The sequence below is a fragment of the Barbus barbus genome (assembly GCF_936440315.1).
Source record: "Barbus barbus genome assembly, chromosome: 4".
NCBI lineage: Eukaryota > Metazoa > Chordata > Actinopteri > Cypriniformes > Cyprinidae > Barbus > Barbus barbus.
In genome coordinates this window covers 30,422,024-30,448,664 of record NC_136732.1, presented here as the reverse complement: position 1 = coordinate 30,448,664, position 26,641 = coordinate 30,422,024, and the positions used below count along the sequence as shown (strand labels likewise).

At 39.2% G+C, this 26,641-nt stretch overlaps 1 protein-coding gene across 1 annotated transcript in view; it reads left to right on the top strand.

Moving 5' to 3' along the window:
- Positions 1-26,641, top strand: part of LOC306864388 (voltage-dependent T-type calcium channel subunit alpha-1I-like) — a gene marked incomplete at its 5' end in the record, with an annotated part of 186,726 nt that overhangs the window by 42,111 nt on the left and 117,974 nt on the right. Inside the window, 2 exons of the mRNA XM_079408392.1 lie at positions 13,304-13,424; positions 17,221-17,354. Coding sequence (XP_079264518.1) covers positions 13,304-13,424; positions 17,221-17,354 — 255 coding nt within the window. The remainder of the gene's footprint in view (positions 1-13,303; positions 13,425-17,220; positions 17,355-26,641) is intronic.

The window sequence follows — 26,641 nt, the reverse complement described above, 5'->3', positions numbered from 1 at the left end:
GCCGCAGAACCAGCCAAACACATTTGGTCTTGAGTGCGATGCTCATGGATTTGCAGAACAGTGCTGTAGGCCTGTATGTTGTGTTAGTGTGTGTTAAAGGTATCATAATGAAGGAAAGCCTCACACGATTCTGTTCATATTGATAATTTTGGAATATTAAATGTTCAAATTCATTTTTTTTGTCATTAATTCATGGCACTGTTGAATACTTGATGTTGCTTGATATGAGATAAAAATGAAAATTTTGTCATTAATCACTTACCCCCATGTTGTTCCAAACCCTTATAAGCTTTGTTCGTCTTCAGAACACAATTTAATCTCGTGACTATCCCATTGACTGCCAAGTAATTACCACTGTCAAGGCACAGAAAAGTATGAAAAGCATTGTCAGGATATCCATCTGCCCTTAAATATAAATTTAAATTCTTATTATCCAATGAAAATTTAGATTTTTGTGATTTTTTTTAAATAAAAGATAAAAAGGATTAACAATTCAGATTAATTTTCACAGCCGCCTTTGATCTTATTTACCAAGGGTGACGATATTTTTGGCCATGACTGTATGTGTTTCTGAATGAGGGTTAGCCTACTGTTTCTTAGCGGTTTATCAGCTCTGATTCAGTTTTTACGTTTTGGAGATGTCTAAGATTTTTACTCGCCTGGGGTTTATGTGTCTTCAGCTGCTGAAAGTGTGTGTGTGTTCAGCTGCGATTCACTGGATGATGACAAGAGTTTCTTGACAAGAGAGTCTTTCTTAACGCGATGAGGTTGTTGAGAAGGTCAAGGGTTTTTAGTGAAGTGTGTACTCTATGTACATGTTTCTCAATCTGAGTAGTGATATCCAGTCAGCATCTGCCTACTTTATCTGGTGGCTCAACACGCTGTGCTCTTGAGCAGTATGTGTGCTGCAGTTAGCTAACAAATTCAGCAGATAAAGAGCTGAGGAAAAATAAGGATAGAGAAATGATGGAATGAACAGAAATTATAAAATGGACTGTGAAAATGAAGACTATTGGAATTCAGTGGATTCAGTGCAGTTTTTACTCTCGAGTGAATGTATAGCTGGAGCACAATAAAATGAAAATTTGCTGAAAATTTACTCACCCTCAGGCCATCCCTAGTAAAAAAGTTATATATTTAAAGTACATCTATTTCATGTAGTTCGAATCTATTAACATTTACTGACATATCACTCAAGACTTGCTTATATAAAAATTATTATTAAACTTTATTTGGAGTACTACTAATTAATTTCCTAATATTAAGCCTAAAATGTATTTTAATATCACTATTGATGAGGATTGTATGAGCTTTGAATAATATCAGTCTTTAAAAGACATTTAAAGTGTGCCTGGAGTAAACTTGCATTAGTTCCACTTTAGCACAATCAAATATACTTCAGTATATCTTTAGTTGGACTTCAGAATCAGAATCAGAAAGAGCTTTATTGCCAAGTGTGTTTGCACACACAAGGAATTTGTCTTGGTGTTATGAGCTACCAGTACAGAAAGTACAAACATAGTGCAGACAACATATAATTAAGGTGATAAAGAACACTAATGAAGAGAATATACAATAATTAAGAATAACAATAGTAATAAAAATAAAAATATACAGAAAAGAGACTTGGCCATAGACAGAACTGTGAATGTGCATGTGTCCTATGTACAGATGAAGGTTTGATGAGTTATTTACAGATGTACAGTACCGGGGAGTGTTATGTGTTGTTAAGGTGGGATACGGCCTGGGGGAAAAAACTGTTCTTGTGTCTGGCTGTTCTGGTGCTCAGTGATCTGTAGCGCCAGCCAGAGGGCAACAGTACAAAGAGAGAGTGAGCTGGGTGTGAGGGGTCCAGAGTGACTTTCTTAGCCCTTTTCCTCACTCTGGAGGTGTAAAGTTCTTGCTGGGCAGAGGGGCACCGATAATTCTCTCAGCAGTCCTAACTGTCCGTTGTAGTCTTCTGATGTCTGTTTTGGTAGCTGAACCAAACCAAACAGTTATAGAAGAACATAGGACAGACTCGATGATTGCAGAGTAGAACTGTTTCAGCAGCTCCTGAGGCAGGTTGAACTTCCTTAGCTGGCGGAGGAAATACAGCCTCTGCTGGGCCTTTTTCGCAATAGAGTCAATGTGATTGTCCCACTTCAGGTCCTGAGAGATGGTGGTGCCCAGGAATCTGAATGACTCTACTGAAGTCACAGTGCTGTTCATGATGGTGAGTGGGGGGAGAGCAGGGGGGTTTCTCCTGAAGTCCACTATCATCTCCACAGTTTTGAGCGTGTTCAGCTCCAGGTTGTTAAGACTGCACCAGACAGCCAGCTGCTCAACTTCCTGTCTGTAAGCAGACTCGTCACCGTCCTTGATGAGGCCTATGACTGTAGTGTCGTCCGCAAACTTCAGGAGCTTGACAGAGGGGTCCTTTGATGTGCAGTCATTCGTGTAGAGGGAGAAGAGCAGTGGGGAGAGAACGCAACCCTGAGGGGCGCCAGTGCTGATGGTGAGAGTCCTGGATGTGAGTTTGCCCAGCCTCACTAGCTGCTGCCTGTCTGTCAGGAAGCTGGTGATCCACTGACAGATGGAGGAGGGCACAGAGAGCTGTCTCAGTTTGTCTGAGAGAAGGTCAGGTATGATGGTATTGAAGGCCGAGCTGAAGTCCACAAATAAGATCCTTGCATAATTCCCAGGTTTGTCGAGGTGTTGCAGGATGTAATGCAGTCCCATATTGACAGCGTCATCCACAGACCTGTTTGCTCTATAGGCAAACTGAAGAGGATCCAGCAAGGGTCTAGTGATGTCCTTCAGGTAGGCCAGGACCAGTCTCTCAAGTGACTTCATGACCACAGACGTGAGTGCGACAGGTCTGTAGTCATTAAGTCCAGTGATTTTGGGCTTTTTGGGGACGGGAATGATGGTGGAGCGTTTGAAGCAGCGGGGAACTTCACACAGCTCCAGAGATCTGTTGAAGATTTGTGTAAAGATGGGGGCCAATTGGTCAGCACAGACTTTTAGACAGGCAGGTGAAATACCGTCTGGTCCTGAAGCTTTCCTAGATTTCTGTTTTCTGAAGACCCGGTTCACATCCTCTACACACACTTTAAACGCAGGTAGAATGGTGGGGGAGGGAGTAAGGGGGGTTGCAGGGGGGGGAAGGTGAATGTGTGAAGTGCAGATCAGAGCGGGTGCTGGGTGTCAATCTGGCCTTTTCAAATCTGCAGTAAAACACATTGAGATCGTCAGCCAGTTGTTGATTATCTGCAGACTGTGGGGGTGGTGACTTGTACATGGTGATGTTCCTCAGACCAGTCCATACCGACGCCGGATCGTTGGCTGAAAGTTCTTTTTTCAACTTCTCAGAGTAGTTCTTTTTAGCCACTCTGATCTCCTTTGTTAGTCTGTTCCTGGCCTGGTTCAGCACTACTTCCATACAATTGAAGTGGATTAAGTGCAAAACAAGTTGTTCCAATTAAGCAGATTTTAATTATACCAGTTTAGCATACCAAAAGAACAATTGCAGGGTATTTTTATTAAGTACATAAATATGTAAATGTATTTGTAGTATACTTAGCATGAAATAAATATAATTCAAATAGATTTTAGTATATTTATTTTTCACTAGGGATCCAACATGTAGATGAGTTTGTTTCTTCATCGCAACAGATTTGGAAAAAGTTAGGTTTACATTCTCTGCAGTGAATGGGTGCCATGCCATCACAATGAGAGTCCAAACAGCTGATAAAAACATCCACAAGTAATTATTTAGACTCTCATTCTGAAGGCACAATTTTTGGGTGAACTATTCCTTTAAAACAACTGTATGTAAGGTGTTTTTTATGTTGTTTTTTTACTTGAAATAATCATTCTTCAGAATAAAATATGAGGAATATACTTCTATTACAGTATTTTCTCAGAAAGACAAGCCATGTGACCTGCTTTTCTTATTGCTATGTATCTGATCTTCGGTCAGTAAAGACTCCACTGGTCGGATATCCATTTCTGCTGTTTTGCCGATCATGGTTATTATTATTTAGCTAGGTTTGGAGAGGTGATCTTGGATCTGAGACGGAGTGAGTTTTTAATTTACTGGAAGATGAGTCTGCTCCCACAGGCAGCCATGAGTCACCATGGCCTTCGTCGACAGAGTTTCACACGGACACTCACACTTCACCACACGGTCATCTAACGAGAGTGCAGCACGCAATCATTCGCTCACACACACACACACACAGAGTATACCAGAAGAGCAGGCAAAGTTCAAACTGCCCATACAAACCCACACAATTAAGAACAATAATGCAGGCAGAGTTCAGAGGTGCTCTGTCGATTGTACACAAGGGAGATCCACACTGTTTCTCTTCACAGAGCTGTGGTGTACTCAAGGGATGTGCATACTCGCTTTTATAGTGAGATTACGGTGAAAGGTTTTAGTTAACTGCTGTTATTAATCCTCCTCTTAACATCTCTTAACACCAATAACCAGAGCAAGTGTCGCACACTCTCCCTTCAAAACACACACTGCCTGCGAGCTCTTTACATACGCACGCTTAATGCTAATGTGCAGAGGGTGGTGGGAGTGCTTCTGGAATTTGTTCCCTTTTCCACTGAGAGCTGCGTGGTTAAAGCGGAACGGCTAAACAAGCGCAGAGGCAGTCAGCTGAGGGATAGCTTTGGTTATTTGCAAAGCTCCACGTGGATGTAGGTCATCTGAGGCGAAAGATGTTCTGCATAGCGTGAGCGTTCGTTGGCTGACGACCAAACTCGCCTCAGAAGGCTCCATCAGAGAGAGAACGACAAAAAGAAGACATGTCATGACAGTTTGAAAAATAATTTGTAATACCCTGTCCCCTTGTTTTCCTTTTGATTTGCTGATTCAAAGTGATTCAATGAATCAGTGATTCGTTTTTGAGAGATATGATGCTTTTCTCCTAAAGGCTGCAGAAGCTTAAGAACCTCTGTGAACTGTCAGCTGGAAATATTACTTGATCCAGCTTAAACTGGTTTGCTGGTCTTTGCTCATCTCCCATTCTGTACTGGTTTTGGACACATTTCAAGCTGGGGAGACAGACTTGACTAAATCAGCTGCATGATGGGAGACCAGGTAGATCTGCCTATAAATCAACAAAGACCAGTAAACCAGCTTAGGTTTTTTTCTTCTTCTTCAGGTTCCTAACCAAGCCTCATAAATAACCGTTTGTTTTATGTAGGCAGTTGATTTTAATAGTGTTTGCTGTTAGCATATTTCTAAGCTAATGTCACAATACTCGGAACATCAAATTGTATATCGTGTAAATATTGTGTAAAATGAAATTATTAATTTTTTTAAATGTTAAACTATTTTTATTAATGCATTTTAGTATTAACGAAATACAAGTTAATTGTATAATTCATAATATTTCTGTCTGGTTTTTTATTTCAAGCCTGTCACAATGCATTTTGGTATTATCATTGGCATTTCACAAAAGACATGTACTTCACTTGTTGCTAAGCTGATGCTGCAATACTCTAAAAAGCATGGAAATAGCAGACGCAAATATTGGTAAAATAATTAATTTTTAATTACTGTGAATGCAATAAAATTATATTTAAAATCAAAAGTTTTTGTCTCCCATCATGGATAATTTTTTTATTTATTTTTTTACACTAAGCCAGTTTGCAATGCATTTTGGAATTGCCTTCTTTCATGAAGATTACATGTGATGCTGTCTTTAAATTTGTCTAAAATGAGACTTTGATGAGAACTTTGGAGGCATAGTAATTAAATGACCTATGTTTTTAACAGCCTTCACATCAGCTGCACAATGCCTTAAAATTCTGCTTCTGTAGGGCAACAGAATATTGTAGAATATTGTTATTGTAGATGAATTAGCTCATGCACAAGGCCAGATGTCACACCTGCAGTCTGTCTGTGTGTGAGGAAACATTTACAGCATGAGCTTTAACCGTCGACTCACACCACGCTAGCTTGTCCATCAAATCTGTTTAGTATGCTTCTGCGCAGCACCAGTGATGCATTCAAATCGGAGTTTGTTCTGCAATGTGAGACAAATATTGTGTCCTCTGTGGGACCTAGAGTCCTGGTCTCATTATTAAAGTCTCCGGGGGAGGAGATTATCCTAAAATAGGTTCTTTCCTCCTCATCAACTGTTTCTCATTCACTTCGCTCAACATCTCCAACTCTTGGGCTGACTGTATATATCTACAGTGCCCTCCATAAGTATTGGAACAGTAAAGACAAAATTGCTCTGTTGGCTGTGGAGTCAAGACATTTGCAAATATGATTAAAAGATGAATATGAGACAAAACTACAGAATGTCACATTTTATTATTAGCCGTTTCAACACATACATGTTTTACCAAATAAAAAGAACAGCACTTTTAGAGTTCATCCCACTCATTGATGTGAGCATAAGTATTGGGACAGTTGAACATAAGGCAGATATAAAAGATTAAATTAAATTAAATTAAAAGATTAACACATTAAATTATTTAGTTGCAGATCCCTTGCGCACAATCACAGCAGTGAGTCTGTGACCCATAGACATCACCAGACTCCTGCTCTCATCCTTTGAAATACTTTTCCCAGCCTTTAATGCAGCCAATTCCAATTGTTGCTTGTTTTGGGGAGTTTCTGCCTTTACTCTCCTCTCCAGCTGGTGAAATTCATGTTCAATCGGATTTAAATCTGGAGATTGACTTGGTCAATCTAAGACTTTCCATTTCTTTGCCCTTATAAATTCCTTGACTGAACTGGCAGGGTGTTTTGGGTCATTGTCCTGATGCAATATGAAGCACTTCCCAATGAATCTGGTGGCATTTTCTTGAATATTGGTAGGCAAGATGGTTTTGTACCCTTCCAAATTCATTCTGCTACTGTCATCATATATTAAGTCATCAGTAAAGTTGAGAGGGCCTGTTCCAGAGGCAGCCATGCATGCCCATGCCATGACACCACCTCCACCATGCGGTACAGATGAGGCTGTATGCTTGGGATCATTGCAGTTCCCTTTTTTTCTCAACATTTTTGCTTTCCCATCACTTAGATAAAGGTTCATCTTTGTCTCATCGGTCCATAAACACAATTCCAAAACTCTTCTGGCTCACCTTTGTGCTTTTTTGCAAACTAATCTTGCCTTTCTATTTTTGGTGCTGGTTTGCATCTTGCTGTGTAGCATCTGTAATTCTGTGTCAAAGTCTCCTGAGGACAGTAGATTGTCAGAGCATCACACCAGCTTTCTGGAAGTTGTTGGTGATTTTACAGACACGTCTTTTAGGATTCATTTTCACAGCTTTTATAATTTGTCTGTCATCAACTACTGTTGTTTTCTCAGCCAATCAGGTAGTTGTTGGTTGCTGGTGTCGCAGGTGGTTTCTAAAATCTTGATTCATGCAAGCCCTTTATTTTTGCTAGAGCTCTAACTGACTTCCTCTTTTATTTTAACATCCAAATTGCTTGCTTTTCTCTAAAAGTCAGCTTCCTCGTCTTCATCCTGGTTTGTGTGTGTCATCATCAAATGCAAGATTCAGAATGCAGAAGTAATGAATATAACTGATACGACACATTCCCTGCTTTTAATATCTGAAGAATTAATGCAACAGGATACAGCTGATCACTTAGAAAGACCTGTGAGGCAACTGTCCCAATACTTATGCTCACATCAATGAGTGGGATGAACTCTAAAAGTGCTGTTCTTTTTATTTGGTAAAACGTGTTGAAACGGCTAATAATAAAATGTGACATTCTGTAGTTTTGTCTCATATTCATCTTTTAATCATGTTGTAAATGTCTTGACTCCACAGCCAACAGAGCAATTTTGTCCTTACTGTTCCAATACTTTTGGAGTGCACTGAATGTATGTATGTATATATATATATATATATATATAGTGTGTATATATATATTGTATATATATTGTATAGTGTATATATATATATATATATATATATATATATAGCTAATCAGCCAATCACATGGCAGCAACTCAATGCATTTAGGCATCTAGGTGTGGTGAAGACAACTTGCTGAAGTTCAAAACGAGCATCAGAATGGGGAAGAAAGGGGATTTAAATTACTTTGAACGTGGATTGGTTGTCGGTGCCAGACGGGCTGGTCTGAGTATTTCAAAAACTGCTGATCTACTGGGATTTTCACGCACAACCATCTCTAGGGTTTACAGAGAATGGTCCGAAAAAGAGAAAATATCCAGCGAGCGGCAGTTGTGTGGACGAAAATGCCTTGTTGATGTCAGAGGTCAGAAGAGAATGGGCAGACTGGTTAGAGATGATAGAAAGGCAACAGTAACTCAAATAACCACTCGTTACAACCAAGGTATGCAGAATATCATCTCTGAACGCACAACACGTCGAACCCTGAAGCAGATGGGCTACAGCAGCAGAAGACCACACTGGGTGCCACTCCTGTCAGCTAAGAACAGGAAACAGAGGCTACAATTCACACAGGCTCACCAAAATTTGTCAATAGAAGATTGGAAAAACGTTGCCTGGTCTGATGAGTCTCGATTTCTGCTGTGACATTCAGATGGTAGGGTCAGAATTGGGCGTAAAGAACATAAAAGCATGGATCCATCCTGCCTTGTCTCAACGGTTCAGGCTGGTGGTGGTGGTGTAATGGTGTGGGGGATATTTTCTTGGCAGACTTTGGGCCCCTTAGTACCAATTGAGCATCGTTTAAACGCCACAGCCACAGAGCACAGTTTAAACGCCACAGCCTACCTGAGTATTGTTGCTGACCATGTCCATCCCTTTATGACTACAGTGTATCCATCTTCTGATGGCTACTTCCAGCAGGATAATGCACCATGTCACAAAGCTCAAATCATCTCAGACTGGTTTCTTGATTTCTCAAATGGCCTCCTCAGTCACCAGATCTCAATCAATAGAGCACTTTTGGGATGTGGTGGAACGGGAGATTGGCAACATGGATGTGCAGCCGACAAATCTGCAGCAACTGTGTGATGCTATCATGTCAATATGGACCAAAATCTCTGAGGAATGTTTCCAACACCTTGTTGAATCTATGCCACGAAGAATTAAGGCAGTTCTGAAGGCAAAACTTCACACTTCCATGATGAGCACAAAATGAACAGTTTACACCTGTTCCTCCCTTCTAATTCTGCTTCATTGTGTTTGACCCGTTTATCTATAAGTGTCCTGTCCATCTTAGTGGCAAATTCAACAATACTGTGCTTTGATTTCTTTCAATTCAGGGTGCCAATTACAGTCCCATCTTTATCCTTCTCCTCCTCAGTTCTCACAGTATTATGTTGACTTAAACATAAACCATAGCTTTCTTAATCAGCTAGCACTTGTAACTGATGGAGCTGCTCTCAAAATGAGCTTGTTTCATCACTAATCACGCTTATCATCCATCTGCTCCTCCTCCTCTGTCTCGTTCATCTTTCTCTCTCTGTCAGTGCTACACTTAATCACTGTGGCTCTGATGGCATATGTATTGGCACTGGTGCTGTGCCGTTTTTCTGATGGGCCTCAGGAGGCCTGATTGTAAGTGTCTGTGATTGGCTGTTGATACTCTGACCCTCCTCTTTCCCTAATGAGAGCTTTCTCATACATCATGTATGATCTTATCATTGAGCCATTTTGCATACGTCAAAGGTATGCAAAACCATTGTCATAATGGCCGATGGTGAGTGAATTGGGAATATTTGGCTGCAACAAATGATTATTTTGATAAATAAATAATCTACTGTTTTTTAGTATGGAATACACTACTGTACATGATTCTTCCCCCGAGTTACAGTCTGGAAAAGTCGACGCTAGTTACTGAAAGTCAGAGCCAGTCTTCAGATTTGAATTTACAGATTTCATAGAAAATTGTGCAGTGAATGATGGTCACAGACTCACAGATTTTTTTAGCTTCAGACTCTGATTCTATCCAGTCAGAGGAGCTCAAACAGGTTTGATATTTTCAGCCGATTTTAGATCACACATTGTTTTCATTTGTCATGTGTCTCCTATTACCCACATGTTTCTGCGTGAGTTTGTTGTGATTGGAAGGACTTTAAAGTCTGGTAGTGTGTGATCCTCAGTCATTTAGTGTATGATGGACAGCTTTTCCTCTGTGACTATTACAAAGTTGGCTGTTCAGATTTTAAAAGTTGTGTAGCTTATTCCAGCCTTTAGTCTTGTGTTGCAGAACCACACTGGTCAAATTTTGTTATTGCAGGCCCTTACATTGTCAAATTAGATCAATCAACTATTTGACAACAAAAATATTTTTTGCAATTTTTTTTTTTATTGTTGACGTTGTCGATAATGTAACTTTAATTAACTTTTTTTAATTACTTTTTTTTTTTACTGCCTATGCAGTTCGTGGTAATATTAAAGGGCTAATTAAATGCATTTATTATTATTATTATTATTATTTCATAATGTTTCCTGAGGTGCACCTATAATCTTATGTTTTTTTTTTTTTTTTTTATCCAAAACGGTCATAATTTGGATTTAAATGGTAATTTTCTGCCCTGAATTTAACCCTCTAATTTGAAGGGGTGTGTCTGCAGTGAGAGTTCAATGTAAATGCTCACTGCTGTGATTGACTAACATTTTTGCATATGAAATCAGCATTACATGTGGAACTTTCACTGTGTTTTTAAGATAACAGCCACCAAGACTAAATAATTAATCAGAAAAAAAGGTGTTGATTATAGCATTATATTCAAAACCACTCCTGTTGCATTAAAAGTTGCTGCCTTTCACTGTAGCCGAACACAGCCATGTCATGATCATCTTATTGCAATGTGATTTCTGCAATCTCACAATTACTTATCATAACTAACACAGTGAAAACATGATGTAAACAAGAGTCTCGTTAAGCAGTACAAATCGTGTTATTGATTAGAATAGGAGTTTTAGCGAAATCAAATCATTGATAGACTCATACTGATCTTGAAGTAAGGGGCGTGTCGAGGAGAAATCGTCGCAATTTCAAAACTGGGCATTTCAGAAGGGTAGAAAATAATTAACATTTTAAACTGCAGACTTAGTTTTGAGTTTTGAAACTTGCAGCATGTTTTATTGTATAACAATCTCTCATGTGTAAATATTTCATGACCCCTTTTATAAATTCCTGGATTTTAATTTTAAGGACATTTTTATTCACTTTTATATGATAAACAGTGCTGGAACTGTTTGGTTGCCACTTGATATCCAAAGTGAGATCAGGCCCTGAAGCAAAATCTGTTGCTAATCCTCATCCTCACTGATCCTACTGTGACCACCTACCTTTTTTCCCCAATAACTTCTTTGAGTGAAATGCTTTTCCTGTGTGCATGTGATTGTCTCATTTCACACTCCTTCAGCCTTCCTTCCTTATTTCTTTAAATAAACAGGCAATTTTTCTGTCAACCTATCGGCCTTGACTCACTCTCTTCCTTTTCTGTCTCCCACCCCTTTCTCTCGTCTCTGTCCCTCTCGCTCTCTTTCTCTCTCTCTCTCTCTCTCTCTCTCTCTCTGTGTGTGATGTGTACTGTGAGATTGATTCTGTGCTCCTGTCCCTTTAATGTCATTTAAGTGTTTCTGTGGGCGCTTTTTTCCCTCTGCCAAAAGCTCGCCTTAGAACCTGATGAGCTATCAACAATAATATAAAAACGAAAGGAGCAATTTCCTGCAGTAACCATAGTGAACACTTTGCAGCATGATGCGGGTGCTTGCTTTAGCCCTATGGGGGTTGCAGTCTCCATTCTAATGATTAAAGCAGGAACACAAGCCTCCAATGCTTTTTAAGATATTACACACGCAAGTTCCGAGTGTGGCCAGCACTGTAGCAAATCCCTTAGTCTAATATAGCACATGCATATTGAAATGTGCATTTTTCTTCATTGAAATTTTGAATGAGGTTGAAGAAACAAAAGTGAAAAATTGCCCATAAATCATATTTTACTGAGTGCCAGAAGCCTCTTTCCGGTACAGTGCTTTTTTGGTAGTTCCTAATTAATTGAGGAATGTATAGGCTGTTAGATCCAGCACAAAGCGAAATCAGCAGCCCTTTTTCGCTGTGGCTAATGCAGTTCAAACACTAGAAAATGTTTCATGAAAACAGGAAATAAAAGACAAGTGTTGGAGATGAGAGGCAGGAGGGAGGGAGAAGGAGAGAAACATGATGGAGTGAACAAGTTAAACGAGGAGGGGCAGACGGTATGTGCAAACAGAAAAAAATAGCTCGCTAAAAGGTTGACCAAGCCGGAGGAAAAGACGGAGTAGAGTAAATTGAAAAAGAAATGGTCCATAAAGGTGAAGAGATGAGGCTTGTAGAGATTTAGTGGAGAGGCCTGAAGATTTCACTCCAGCTAACAGGCCTGAGGGAGGAGGGAGTGTTTCTTTGTGATGGGCTTTCACTGTGAGGGTTGCATTCATTGAGTGAGAGGAGTTTTCTTTGGATTGGTCCTATTCATACAGTAGAGTGTTTGTTAATGTGATGAGATTACATTGGTGTGAAATAATAAATTACACCTTCGATGTACACACACACGATAAACAAGATGTTATATTGTGTGATGTTTTGTGAATATTTAATGCTTATGAAGCAAATGCAGGAACAAGATTTGTTTTTAAGATATATCATTATTACTGGTGTCATAAATCAACCCCAAACACAGCTAATAATGGAAGATAAATCTGAAAAGCTAGGAAGCAATAAATACTCACCAGTGACATAAACCCAAAACCCTAAGTATTAAACTGCAGCATGGAACTTATTCTGCTAGCAATTATGTAGCAAACTGCTTAATTAAACAACCATTCAAAAGTTTGGGGAATTTTTTGATGCTTTTGAAAGAAGTCTCTTATGTTCACCAAGGCTGCATTTATTTGATCAAATAAACAATAAAAACAGTAATCATGTGAATGTTTTCTATTTTCATATATTTAAAAATATAATTATATATTAAATTATTATATCCCTGTGATGGCAAAGCTGAATTTTCAGCATCATTGCTCCAGTCTTCAGTGTCACATGATCCTTCAAAATTATTCTAATATGATGATTTGGTGCTCAAGAAATATTTCTTATAACTATCAATGTTGAAAACAGTTCAACAGTGTTGCTTATTTTTTTCCCCAGAATGTATTTGAAATAGAAATATTTTGTAACAATAACAAATTAATTTTTTGCTCCTGCTGAGTCATTTCTTTCAAAACAAGAACCTTACTAACTCTCAAACTAGTGTATGTCCTAGCAACATGATAGCACCTAAATCAAAAAGTGTAAATGTCTAATTTTGTGTATTATTGTATTTACTTGTCTGCTGATAAATATTAGCCTTAACATAAGCTTCCTCACGTGGTTCGAGCGCATCAGTATCATGGTGATCCTGCTGAACTGCGTCACTCTGGGGATGTACCAGCCCTGCGAGAACATCGACTGCACCTCAGAGCGCTGTCAGGTTCTACAGGTCAGTGTGGACACATATATACACTAACTAGCTCTGTTCCAAAACATAGTGAGCAACCTACTAAGTCAGCATTCTAAATGTCATGGAACAAATGGTCTGCCGATCTTTATTTATTTATTTTATTTGTTACATTGTAGGGCTCAATAGGGAAATTCTGGGTTTTGAAATATTTAAAGCATAATTTAATGTGTTACCTTTCTGAATAGCTTTGACAGCAGGAACAAACCTAAGATGCCTTAAAATACTGCCTTCGTGGGAAGCTCTGTAGGTTTTGAAACAGAGATTCTGTATTACTCTCTTTCCAGACATAAAATCAACCTGATGCAACAGACCAGCCCTGAATGCTGTTAATGTGTCTTGTCAAATGAATGCAATTTTTTATATCAGTTAAAGAAGGATCATACACCGATTTCCAGCCCATCTTGTATCAAGATACAGTCTTCCTCCTTTCTTTCCCTCCATTTATTATCATCATCCCTTTCGACTCTCTGTGGTTAATGAGGCTCTCTCTCACTCTGAGAGGTTGACGAAGCAGACAGAACTCGGGGGGGTTTGTGTTGACAGAGTATGGCCTTTAATTGCTTATGTCATCTTTTGGGAGCTTTAGGGACGTTTTTATGTGTCCTCTAAACTCTCCATGCATCCACTGTCCTAGGAGCCCTGCTGTGTTCATTAGCTTACCTGGATGTGACGGCTGGGTCCAGGGAGTCTGTTCAGAGACCTCACATAAAAACGTACATGATCGTTGTGTGTTAGAAAAATCATCGCCTACGGCACTGCTCCAGTTCAGCTTTCATGGCACATCTTAAACATGAACACTCTCCATTATGGGATTAGCTCACCTAAAAACTGTGTCCTCATTTACTCACTCATGGTGTTCCTCCTGTATGACTTTCTTGCTTCTATGGAGAACAAAAGGAGATATTTTGAATGATGCAGTTGGTGATGTAGTTACAATGAAGGTAGACTAAGCCTTTCATGTTTTTAAAAGGACACAAAACACCATAAAAGTTTGATAGAGGGGGTCGATACGACAACACACTTTTTTCCTAGACTTCTGCTGAAGTCTTCTTATAGGTTTAAGTGACGAACAGATCGAAATTTAAATTATTCACTAAGATGTTGACATCCACCTTAACTTACATTTGTATGTTTGTCATTCAAATCTGGCTTCAGAGGACTTGTATGAGCCACTTTTGGTGAGTTTGACTTCTGTCTGCAGTTGTGAATGTCCTTAGTGTGCGCAACACCATGAGATATTTTGCTGTACCGTCTTGATTCAAAAACCCTGTATTCTAAATAATCAAGGCGCAGATCAATTTAATCTGATGGAAAAACTTACTGCTTAATGGCATAATTCACCCAAAAATGAAAGTTCTGTCATCATTTACACACTTTCATGTATTTCTAAACCTTTATGACTTTCTTTCTTCTGTAGAATATATTTAACATCTTGTGTTGTAGCATATCCAATCAAAGTCAATGGGGTCCAAGCAACACTGGATCCCATTGACTTCTATTGTAAAACACACATATACAGATGATCTACAGAAGAAAGTAAATCATACAGTTTTAGGTGAACTATCTCTTTAAATTTTACAAGGATGAAACATAGGCGAAGCGCTGTAAGTCATCTTATAGGCTTTTAGTCCAAGAGATAATTTATCGAGATCTTCCCCTAATGACTAGGCTTTCTGCCAAATTGAACTGAAGTTTATAGCAATTCCCAATCACTTTCCACAGTGCATAGCCCAATTAAGAAATAACGCTGACTGTGAGCTTACCTCATATCTCAGGCTTACCTGTGAAAGTGGTTTGCGTTGCGGCAGGCCGGAGGCAACAGGCGTCAGCTTTACCTTCTCATAGGTGCAGCTAAAATGGAGCGAGAGCCATGACTCAATGTTTTACCTTCTCATAGGTGCAGCTAAAATGGAGCGAGAGCCATGACTCAATGTTTTACCAGTCAAGATGGCTGACAGTATTCCCTCAGTGAGCTCTCGCTGTTCAGAGCTGTAGATTCATTGTGTAAAAAGAGTTTTGAAGAGAGAAATGCAAATTAAGAAGGTCTGCAATGCGATATTTTTCACATTAGCTTTTTGGATTGACTGCAAAACAAAAAGACGGGGTTGAAATGAAAACTGTGTGGGCAGGAACGAATGTCTGTCTCTCTCCTGCTTGCTGTGTGTGTACCGACTCGTATAGAGAGCCATATGTCAGGTATGGCATGTGGAAGAAGGTAGCTTTAGAGGAAGCGTCCTCTTGGCGCCAGGATGTTTGCGTCCTCTGGTCGCACAGGGATCTTAAACCAGTGCTGTTTTGCTCGCCTGCATCGGCCGGCTTCAAACTCTTTGTTTCTTGTGCGGGCAGCCATCCAAATTGGCATCGCTGCCCAATGGCCTCTTCCCTGTATCACAGATAAACACTCTGTAGTATGAAACAAAACCTGTATCAGTTCTACTTGGCAACTGGGGACATGCAAAGTGAATAAGACTAAGGGGCACAACGCAACAGACGTTCTATTTTCTGCACGTGTGTGCAAGAAAATTACACTTCTCACATCTTTACAATTATCCCTGCAGGGTTGAACTTAAAAACTGAACGAGTGACCAACATGAGAGCAGAAACAAAGCCATTGATGAGGGCCATAGCGGCTTGACTGGTCTGTGTAATCAGTCGCTCGAAATCCCAGCTATCTGTGGCGTCGTAATGAGAACGCAGCAGTGCTTTGACAGAGACAATCACACGTCGGAGTGTTTGTAAGGAGCCAATTAACAGCCCTCTTAAAGTCTGTGTACTCACGCGACTCAATTGTTTATGAAAGAAATGCTTTCTGTCAAATGGATCGTCTGCTCTGATCGTCAGTCATCTCAGCGTCGGAAATGAGATCCAGGGTGGGTCATCCGGGGTCAGGTGAAGTGAGGGTAAACAGGCTGGCTGCTGCCTGGACTTCATAATCAATCGTTCACTTATACAAGGGTTCTTAAAAGCCCTTTCGTTTCAAGCTCATTCAGCTTTTGACTTCTCTCAGGATCTCATTAACTCTCATTGGCAGTCAGATACTGTGTATTAAAAAAACCGATGCCGTGCAACACATTGCTAAGTATTTTGATTACTGTGTCCTTCCCAGAGCAAATTTGAATGCTCGGAGATTATATTTGCAGAGCATAGAGTTGAGCAGAGCAATTAATGGATCATGAACCAGATCTGGAGAACTGATTCCATCCGGACTGCTAATCATTTCTTATAAATTAAAATAATTACGGCATGTCTGTCTCTCTGTTGTTATCTATCTATCTATCTATCTATCTATCTATCTATCTATCTATCTATCTATCTATCTATCTATCTATCTATCTATCTATCTATCTATCTATCTACAGTATCTAGGTATAAGCTATCTGTCTGTTGTTCTGTCGCTCTATCTATCGTTCAGTCTGTCAAACAGTTTTTATTTTCTTATTTTTATTCAAATTATTAATTTGTTTATCATTATCATTAAGAATTTATTTAGACAGGAACAATTTAAACTGGGCTTTACAACTTGAAAATCTGTGGTATATGGGGAGGGACATTCTCATTCTTGAGTACATCAGATTGGACAAATCAGTGCTGTGTTTGTCAACTTTTGGGAGCACATTATAGTGATAGTCTCAAAGCAAAATATGGAATTAATGCCACTCTAGATTCAGATTTTATAGGGTCTGTTAAAACACACACTGTTATACAAGTGTCTTTGTATAAAGATGACAAATGTCTTTGTATAAAGACTTCATCTCTCCTTCTCTCTATCTTTTAGGCATTCGATGCATTTATCTACATTTTCTTTGCACTGGAGATGGTGGTGAAGATGGTGGCTCTGGGGATCTTTGGCCGTCGCTGTTATCTAGGTGATACTTGGAACAGACTGGACTTTTTCATCGTCATGGCAGGGTAAGGGCACTTCTGTTTTCTTTCAACCTTTTTTGACACACCATTCATTCTAGCTCCAGGTGAATCGGGGGCTATTGTAACCCTGAGTGGGTTTACCTTTTATCTCAGTTGAGACGTCAGCATTCTGTGACCTGTATTAATGGACATTTCATTTCAGTTGTTCTGGTAAACTGACTTGTGTAGAATATGACTAAAGGTTTACAATGTGGTCTCTGAAGGATGTGTGCTTCATGTTTAGCTCCAGAATGCCCTTGATGGGCTTTTCATGTATTCTGTTGTATATCCAGACCAAATATTTCAACTACAGTCCTTCAGATCTCACTTATGTCGAATACAAGCATCCCACATGTTGTTTTGATGCTGTTTTCAACATCTCCCAGTTTTCAGTGCTAAGAAGAGAAGCGAAAACTGCTAGAATTGCTATGAGAGTATTAATTTACCCATCTTTTCTGGACAATTCTTTGAGGAGGACATCAGAACAGAAAGGAGAAGCATTGGATCAACAGTACAGACCTGCAGGAGCAAGATAAACTTGTTTTCATTTGTAATACACACACATAGTCTCTGTCTCTGTCAGACTTTCCTCTCTAGATCAGGGGTTTTCAACCTTTTAGGACATGCGCCCCCCCAAGCTTGTCTAATTTCACTCGCGCCCCCCCCCTCCATGGCTGAGCCCGTTTCTGAGATAACAACATGCCAATGGTTGGATTTCTGACATGACTAACCGTAAATTATTTTACACCATTCTCACTGTCGCCTAACAGCGGGAGTCTGATTGCCCCCTAGCGGATGGCTGAAGATTTGAAAGCTCGTATTCGTAAATCTTCAAGGCAATGTCTCTGAATTAATTGATGCTCAGGGGGGCGCGCCCCACAGGTTGAAAACCCCTGCTCTAGATCACAGAAAACAAACACTCATAAGTTAAGAGGTTGAACAAATTGGAACACAGCCGTAATGTGATACAGGGTGTTAATTTTTTATTATATGCTACCTTAATTGGCTATGAGCAAAGCGTCCCATAACAATTTTTCATTCTCTTCATAGAACATTTTAATCTTTCCTTTCTACTTTTGCATGCTAATTTAATTAGACATCCAAATGTCTGTTCAAGTACTGTAGGGTAGTTCAGGGTTTGTAAAAGTGAGCAGCCCCATCCCAGGTTCTTCTCAGGTCTGGCAGGATTTGCTGAGTGAAAGATTACACTCATTATAACATGATGGGCTTGAATGTGGCCTTGTGTAATGACAGACATTAGTCTCTTCCATGCTGGTCCTTCTGGCATAAAACACTTTTTTTGTCATGCACACACACAAATCACAGTTTTGTGATCTGTGATAAATTCCCACAATTCCTGACAGTTTGGACTTGTTGATCTTGTCAAAGCCGTTTAAGGTTATATACCAATCTATTCTGAGGGATATTGTGGGTTTTTTAGTTGGTCATGTTGGGAGACCAGATGGATGACCAGTTAAACCAGCTGAACACCAGCCTTAGCTGGAATACCAGCTTTAAAGGGATCCCTTAAACTTGCTAAACCAGTCAAATATTTTTTGTTCAGTGTGGTTCAGGACACCTAGTTTTCCCTGCTTCCTATTTACCTTCTGAACTCAAGACAAACAAAGGTATTGATGGAGGAAAGCACTGAGAGAAACACTGAATTTATTACAATTCACAAATGAGATGTTACTGTGCAAGAAAACCATAAAAAAACTGCAGACAGTATGGGCGTGTTTAATTTATCAAACAATTCTCATTTTCTTAAGCGTGTTTGTCATGATTTGAGAGCAAACAGCAACTAAAAAATTGTAAAACATGACCCACTGGAAAGTGGAAAGTGTATGTGACTTCCACGAACCAGTGAATCGGTCTGCACTGCATGGATTTTCTCTGCACTCTCCAGTGGGTTGCGTCACACTGTGCGGTTCAGTTGAGTAGTGCCGTTTCATCTCACTTTCAGAGTGTTCGGCTTCTTGTATAGCTTATTACTAATACAGTAAGGTAGTCTGCATGAGGAACGTCTAAAGGAATAGTTCACATAAAAATTACAATTCTGTCATCATTTACTTTCCTTCATGCTGTTCCAAACTTGTATGTCTTCTTTTTTATTTAGCTATGAGGAAGCCAAACACTTCAAAAGAGGGATGAAACTCAACTGTGCAGTGCTGATGAAAATCTATGTGACCTTTTGGATCAGTTTCTTATAGTACAGCACAGATCAGTTTTGACCACCTGGTGCATATGAAAACTGGCTTATGTCTAGGTGGATATAAAATGGAATTTAAAAATAGAATTATTTATGTGCTTTAGACCTTGCAGATTATGTAAACGGTTCCCTTGAACTGCTCAGACACATCTTGGGGCATTGGGGCATTTTGGGGCATTTTAGTGTTGCTATGTTGTGCTGTGTTCAGTTTCAAGTCTATAAGGAAGGAAGGTCAGGACAGAGTCAACTTCAGATTGGACTCACTGTTGAATGGGGAGCACACTTGCACACTCCATGTACCACAGGCAGATTGAAGGTATTTAGAGACAGCAACAGTAAGATAAATGTTTGATTTTTACTGAGGAAATCTAGGATACATAAAGGGATCATTGTACTTAAGTTGAATATCCCTTGACCATGTTTACTTCAACATGGGAATATCACAGTTTGGTAATATTCTAATCAAGCAGTCATCATGTAAACATGCCAACCTGATAAATCCATACCCTGATTAAACTAATATTTTGGTTTCTCAGTATCAGAATAAATGTTATTATGTTTATCAAGGCTGCATTTATTTGATCAAAGACACAGTAAAACAGTAAATTGTGAAATATTATGATGATTTAAAATAACTGTTTTAACTATTTGTTTCTGTGGTAGAAAAGCTGACATTTCTGTCACATAATCATTCAGAAATCATTCTAATATGCTGATTTGGTGCTCAGGGAACATTTATTATTATCAATGTTTGAAACTGCTGTGCTGCCTAATATGTTTGTGAAAACCGCAAGGATTAGTTCATCAAAGTTAAAAAATAGAGTAACAGCGTAAACATCTTTACCACCTCTCCTGATCAATTTAATGTATCCTCGCTGAATAAAAGTAAGAATTTCTTTCAAACCAAAACTTGTATTTTGTAATTCATAACTCTAGTGTGCTGTTATCAAGGACATGAGTGAGAGCTATTGATCGGATTAAATTACTGCATTAGAGATCGATTGAAATAAATGGAAAGCAAGTTCAGTATTTCCACAAAAGAATAGCAGCAAAAGACTGTTGTGCATTAGTTTTTTGGGAATATTCCATCTGTGGAACATTAACAGAATAAAGAAAAATAACTTTTTGTGATATGTAGCCAGAATTTAATTGCTTTTTAACTTGTACAAATACCACTCACCGTATTAAATTAGTCGACTAATGATTTTTAAACTTATAATAGTCAAGAAAAGCCAACTGACTAAGCTATTTCCTCACTCTTTAATAAGACACCTGTGCTTGTTTGTCTTTCACAGTTGTGACACTTCTGGGGGCAATCATACAGAAATATTCTCAGAGTAAGACCTAACGGCAAATTCATTTAAAAATGAAATCCAGATGGGACGTTTAACAAACGTAAAGTCATTTGCACTCTTTGAATGGTGGAATTTAAAAACCGCCGGAGCTCAACAAGTATGAAATATCACCCACGAGCGACTACACTACCATTAGTGCACATTTTAATGAGAACCTGCGACTTCCAGGCGACGAAGACATGTTAAACAAAGTCAAATCGAAATGTTTCTAAGTACCCCCTGGGGTACACGCACACCTGGTTGGTAAACACTGGATTAGGAGCCCTGTTACATCAAGTCCTCTCTTGTGTGTGTTTTCTGTGTGGTGGGATGTTTGTGTGATATTTTCTAGATGACTCTTGGCTAATCCTTCTGTTGTGTTGTGGGTGAAGTCAGTGAGGCTATCACTAAATACACACCCAGTTTATGCCTCTTTCTCCCCATGTTCCTGACCCCCCCTCCGTCCTCCCCTCCCCCCCACACACACACCCAGCCTCAGTGTTTCTATTCTCACAAGCTTAGATTGCCTCGCTGCCTTTTTTAGTCGCTATCTCTTGTGTATTTTTCTCTCTTCCGTCTCCACACCCACAGAAGAGTCATAATTTTTGCAGTCTCATTTCACAAGATGCACACAACAGCACACATACAGACCCCACACATTAACACACTAGAAGACTGACGGTACATGAATGTGAGGGAGATGAAGAAAGAGCAGGAGAAAGAGGCTGCAGCAAAGCAGTGAACAATTAGAGAGAGACTGCCCGTCAGCAGGTAGCTAATTACTCTCACAGACACACACTCTGATTGATGTGTGCTGAAACAGCCGAGATCTAGCTCTCTCTCTCGCTCGTCTTCCATCTAAGCCTCTGTTCAGGATTTGCCTCTGTTTATTTATGTCTCTCCCCACAATACCTCACATATGCTGTGTTTTTTTATTTTTGGCTATATTTTCTATTTCCCTCCCTTTATCACATTGGCATGTTCCCTCGCTGCTTGGCATAGCTTGGTTGATTTGTAATTCAATTATTCTGTTGAAGTTATACTAGATTCACCTGGGGGACCTGAGATATAGTAATGACTATATTCATTACAAAAGTAAAGTAATGAATCCTCTCTCCATCCATCTATCTATCTATGTAGCTATGTCTGTTGTTCTATATTTCTTCTTTATTTCTTTCTATCGTTCTATTCGTTATTATGTTTATTTATCTGTTATTTTAATAGGGGTGGGCGATATTAACGTAGATGCAGTTAACTGGTAGAAATTTGTCAACCGGTAGAGATTTTTGGACTGGTGAAGTGAAGTGACATACTGCCAAGTATGGTGACCCATACTCTGAATTCGTGCTCTGCATTTAACCCATCCAACATGCACACACACAGCAGTGAACACACACACACCCGGAGCAGTGGACAGCCATTTATGCTGCGGCGCTCGGGGAGCACTATCATCTCCATCGTGGTTACACGGTCACAAAAACTTTGTTTGCACACGTTTTTAAGCATTGCGGTTTAAAAACATAATTTTAAGCCACTGAAATGCAATCAGCAGCGAAAGAGAAGTCATTTCCCTATATGCGTGTGCTGTCTGAGAGACTGTTTCTGAGCGCGGTCAGAGTGGCGCGCACACGTGAAGATGTTGTTCAGACAGCACAGGAGTATTGAACCAAGTTTTTTTGTCGCTTTATAGGATTTGAACAATTAAATACATTAACTTTTATGTTTTCAAATGCCTGTCTATTCTAGTTTCCTCGTAAACACAGTAATTTTGGTCTCAAGTGGAAGCAAACCGTTGAGAAAGAACACGTGTAACAGTATATTGAATCCAGATAGCTCTTAAAGTGGCAGCAGTGTAATATTCCTGCTGTCTGTCATTCATATTAAACAAACAACAAAAGAGAGAAAATCTCCCACTGCTAATGACTAAACCTCTTTTGTAACTTTAAGAAGAGATATATATTAAATAGGGGTGTCAATGGCTAAGGATTTACAAAGTCGAATCTGAATTTTCGAATCTTGCCAATAGTCTACTGATAGTCGAATCATATGTTTGGGAGCGGGGCGAAAAATACATTACCAAGAGTCAAGCCAGACATTTGACAGTCATAAATACTGACGATAACACACAGGGAAAATGTGTAAGGAACGCCTCGCATATACAAAAATAATGTTTTAATAATGTTTTGATTAAAATATAGTTCACATTAAAAGTCTTCGGAACTCTAAGCATTCTCAACATTTTTTACAAAAGTGCTCTCATTATAACGTTATGTATATGACGCAGCCATATCACCCTGTAGCCCAAGACTGGTTGCCCACTGAAGCTAAGCAGGGTTGAGCCTGGTCAGTACCTGGATGGGAGACCTCCAGTGAAAACTAGGTTGCTGTTGGAAGAGGTGTTAGTGAGGCCAGCAGGGGGTGCTCACCCTGCGGTCTGTGTGGGTCCTAAAGCCCCGGTATAGTGACGGGGACATTATACTGTCAAAAAAGCACCGTCTTTCGGATGAGACGTTAAACCGAGGTCCTGACTCTCTGTGGTCATTAAAAATCCCAGGATGTCTTTCGAAAAGAGTAGAGGTGTGACCTCGGCATCCTGGCCAAATTTCCCATTGGTCTCTGACCATCATGGCCTCCTAATCATCCCCTTACACTGATTGGCTTCATCACTCTGTCTCCTCTCCACCAGTAAGCTGGTGTGTGGTGGGCGTTCTGGCGCACTATGGCTGCCGTCGCATCATCCAGGTGGATGCTGCACATTGGTGGTGGACGAGGAGACACCACCCCTCACAATGTAGAGCGCTTAGAAAAAGCAGAAAAGCGCTATATAAATGTAATGAATTATTATTATTATTATTATGACAGTAGTTATTAATGTTCTGCATTTCTGTTTTGAGCTGCGCTGAAGATGACCAGTAGAGTGAAGCATTTGATAGCAGGTTTTTAATCAATGGGATTTAACTCATCATTTATCTCATATAGAATACGTTCGTTATTTATACAACATAACGTTAATATTATGACTTACATCGTAATCTGTACAAAGTGCACCGAATGCATGAATGCGTCTACGTGGATCTGAATGAACTTTTTGTGGACACGGTCTTCATGCAACAACGCGCAGAAACACGGCAACTAAACTCAAAAAATTAAGTGTTTTATTATAATAGTGTTCTCATTATAATGGTATGTATGTGACAGTCCCAGTTATTAATATTCTGCATTGTTTGTCCTGCTCGCACTGCGAGCTGAAGAGATAATCACCGTAGTACTACAATGAAACGCTTTACTGCAGCGTAGCTCTATGTGAAATCAGACATTGAGCACCCCCATATAGCCAAAATGGCATGATCATAGCACCTCTGCGAATATTCGACTGTGAGATTGGTAGTCCAATTATGCTCCTCCTATCGAAGCATCGAATCGTTGACTATTCGGGGTCACCCCTAATATTTAATTTACACAGTAAAGAATATGCAGTGTTTTTATGTTTTATGTATGTAGAATTTATTATTTATTTGTTCTACTGTAGTTTTTTTGTTCTATTGCTTGTAATTTGTTTTTGTATTCTTATTTAATCACTGACTGTTTACCTGTTTTCAGCTTTCAGCTTGAGTTTTAAAAAAAATGTTTTATTTAGTCTAGTATTAGTTTTTTGTGATATTGACGCTGGTGACAAGTATGAAATTTCTATGGTATCTAAAATTTTGATATCAGAAAGACCTCATTTGAAGGAAAAAAAACTAAATTGTGACCGTGAAATAAAATGACTTATCGTGATGTAAGATTTTGGTCATATTGTCCACCCCTATTGTCTGTTCTATCATTCTGTCTCTCTGTGTCATCTCTAATTTTCAGTTAGCATTTATTGGTTTTATACCCTGCTATGGGTTTCATGTAATGTAACCTAAGATGAGCAAATGTGTCTTCAGGTATGTGTCTCTCTGTCCAGGAAGGACTGCTTCTGTAAGAATATTTGATGCAGAAAGACCTCCTGCAGGTTTAATCCATCCAGGTGGAAAGGAAATTGATGAGCTCATCTCTCTGTGGTTTATGTATGTGTGTGAATTTGCATGTGTGTCTGTGGTGGTTAATTTGTCTAAATATGGCTAGTTCAGTTCTGCATGTCCTCTCGTGTCCCTCTGTTAAAGACATCCTGTAGGCATCATGATGCCTTTGAGGGTCAGACCCTTTTGCCATTAAAGCGTGTTTGTGTAAATTGTGTTAATGTCAGTGTGTTTGTAGAGGGGAGAGATCCTGCTCTCTTAGATATTCTCACAATATATGACATTTCAATCTCCAGTGTGACATTTCAACTGATTCTACAAAAGGAAAAAAGCTCTGCTGATATTTTTGGATCATCCAACCTGGTCAATCTGACGTCTACCAGAATGTTTGCCTTGAGTGCAAGTGTGTACTTGTGCCCTCTGAGCATGTGTGTGTATTCACCCAAAGCCTGTATTTATGCATCTAAATGGAGCATTTATTTTGTTCGTAATCAGGAACACTGTGAGGAACACTACTTAAAGTGCTACAATGTTGTCCGATTATACACCCGTCTCACTGGCTTCACTCTGAAACAAAATAACTCAACGTGTAGTGTTCTTCACTTAGCTGTCCAATCCCCTCTCTGATCCTCTATTCTAATCAGCTCTCTTTGCATGAATGAATAATGTATGTATGCTAATGAGAGGGCCAGCTGCTGTATGTGATTAGCAGGTGTTTATTGAGTGACGGACGGAGTGCTGCAGGCTCTGCCTCCCTCAGCAGGCCTGGGCGTGAATAAAGATGTTGTGGAAATATTTTTTCTACTAGATTGAAATTGAATGAGATGTTCAGAATGAGTTGATGCAGTCAGGGACATCGCTGTTACAGCAGTCTCGCTCCAAATAATGCCACTGAAACCATTTTTAATGGCGGTGTTGTGTTTAGCGTGGCATGTACTGTTCAGTAGTAGATATTCCCACGTAGCTTGAGGTACTCGACCTAAAATTGTTTGTGGAGCAGCGCTCATGGCTCATGCTTAACATTGCCATGTATTATTTGAGTTTAGAGGCTGCTCGCACAGGATGCTAGATGAAGCGCAATAGAGTGGAACAGAACATGGGATCTCGAGACTCGTTTCTCAAAGAAGAACTACTTATATATTTACACTTATGCATTTAGTAGATGCTTTTATACAGAGGGACTTATAGTGCATTCAAAGTATACATTTTTTATCAACGTGTGTTTTCTGGGAAGCAAACTTCTGACTTTTAATACATTTTATTCCATTCAGTGTCAATCCTGGCTACACTTTCTCACATATTGAAAGGCCTAAAAGGCATAAACATCATAAAAGTTGTCCACACGACTTATATTCCATATATACATTACATTAAACATGCATTCCATACATTATATTCCAGTTGTTCTAAATCTATATGATACCTCTTTTGGGTCTTGATCATTGTTGTTATTGTTAACTAAAACTATCAACTGTCCTTCTTGATGACTGAAATTAAATGAAATAAATAAAATAAAACAAAACATTAAATCTTAAACTGCAATGTAAATTAGAAATGATTCCTTTGCAGCTAATTGAAATAATTTAATAAAATAATTGAAACAATTAGTAAAACTAACTAATAAAAAAAACGACATTACATAACAAAATTACTCAAACTTGAACTAAAATAAAAAAATTAAAATTCAAAATCTTAAATTCTATAATATATAATATTGACATTTATTTATTGAAGAGGAATAACCCC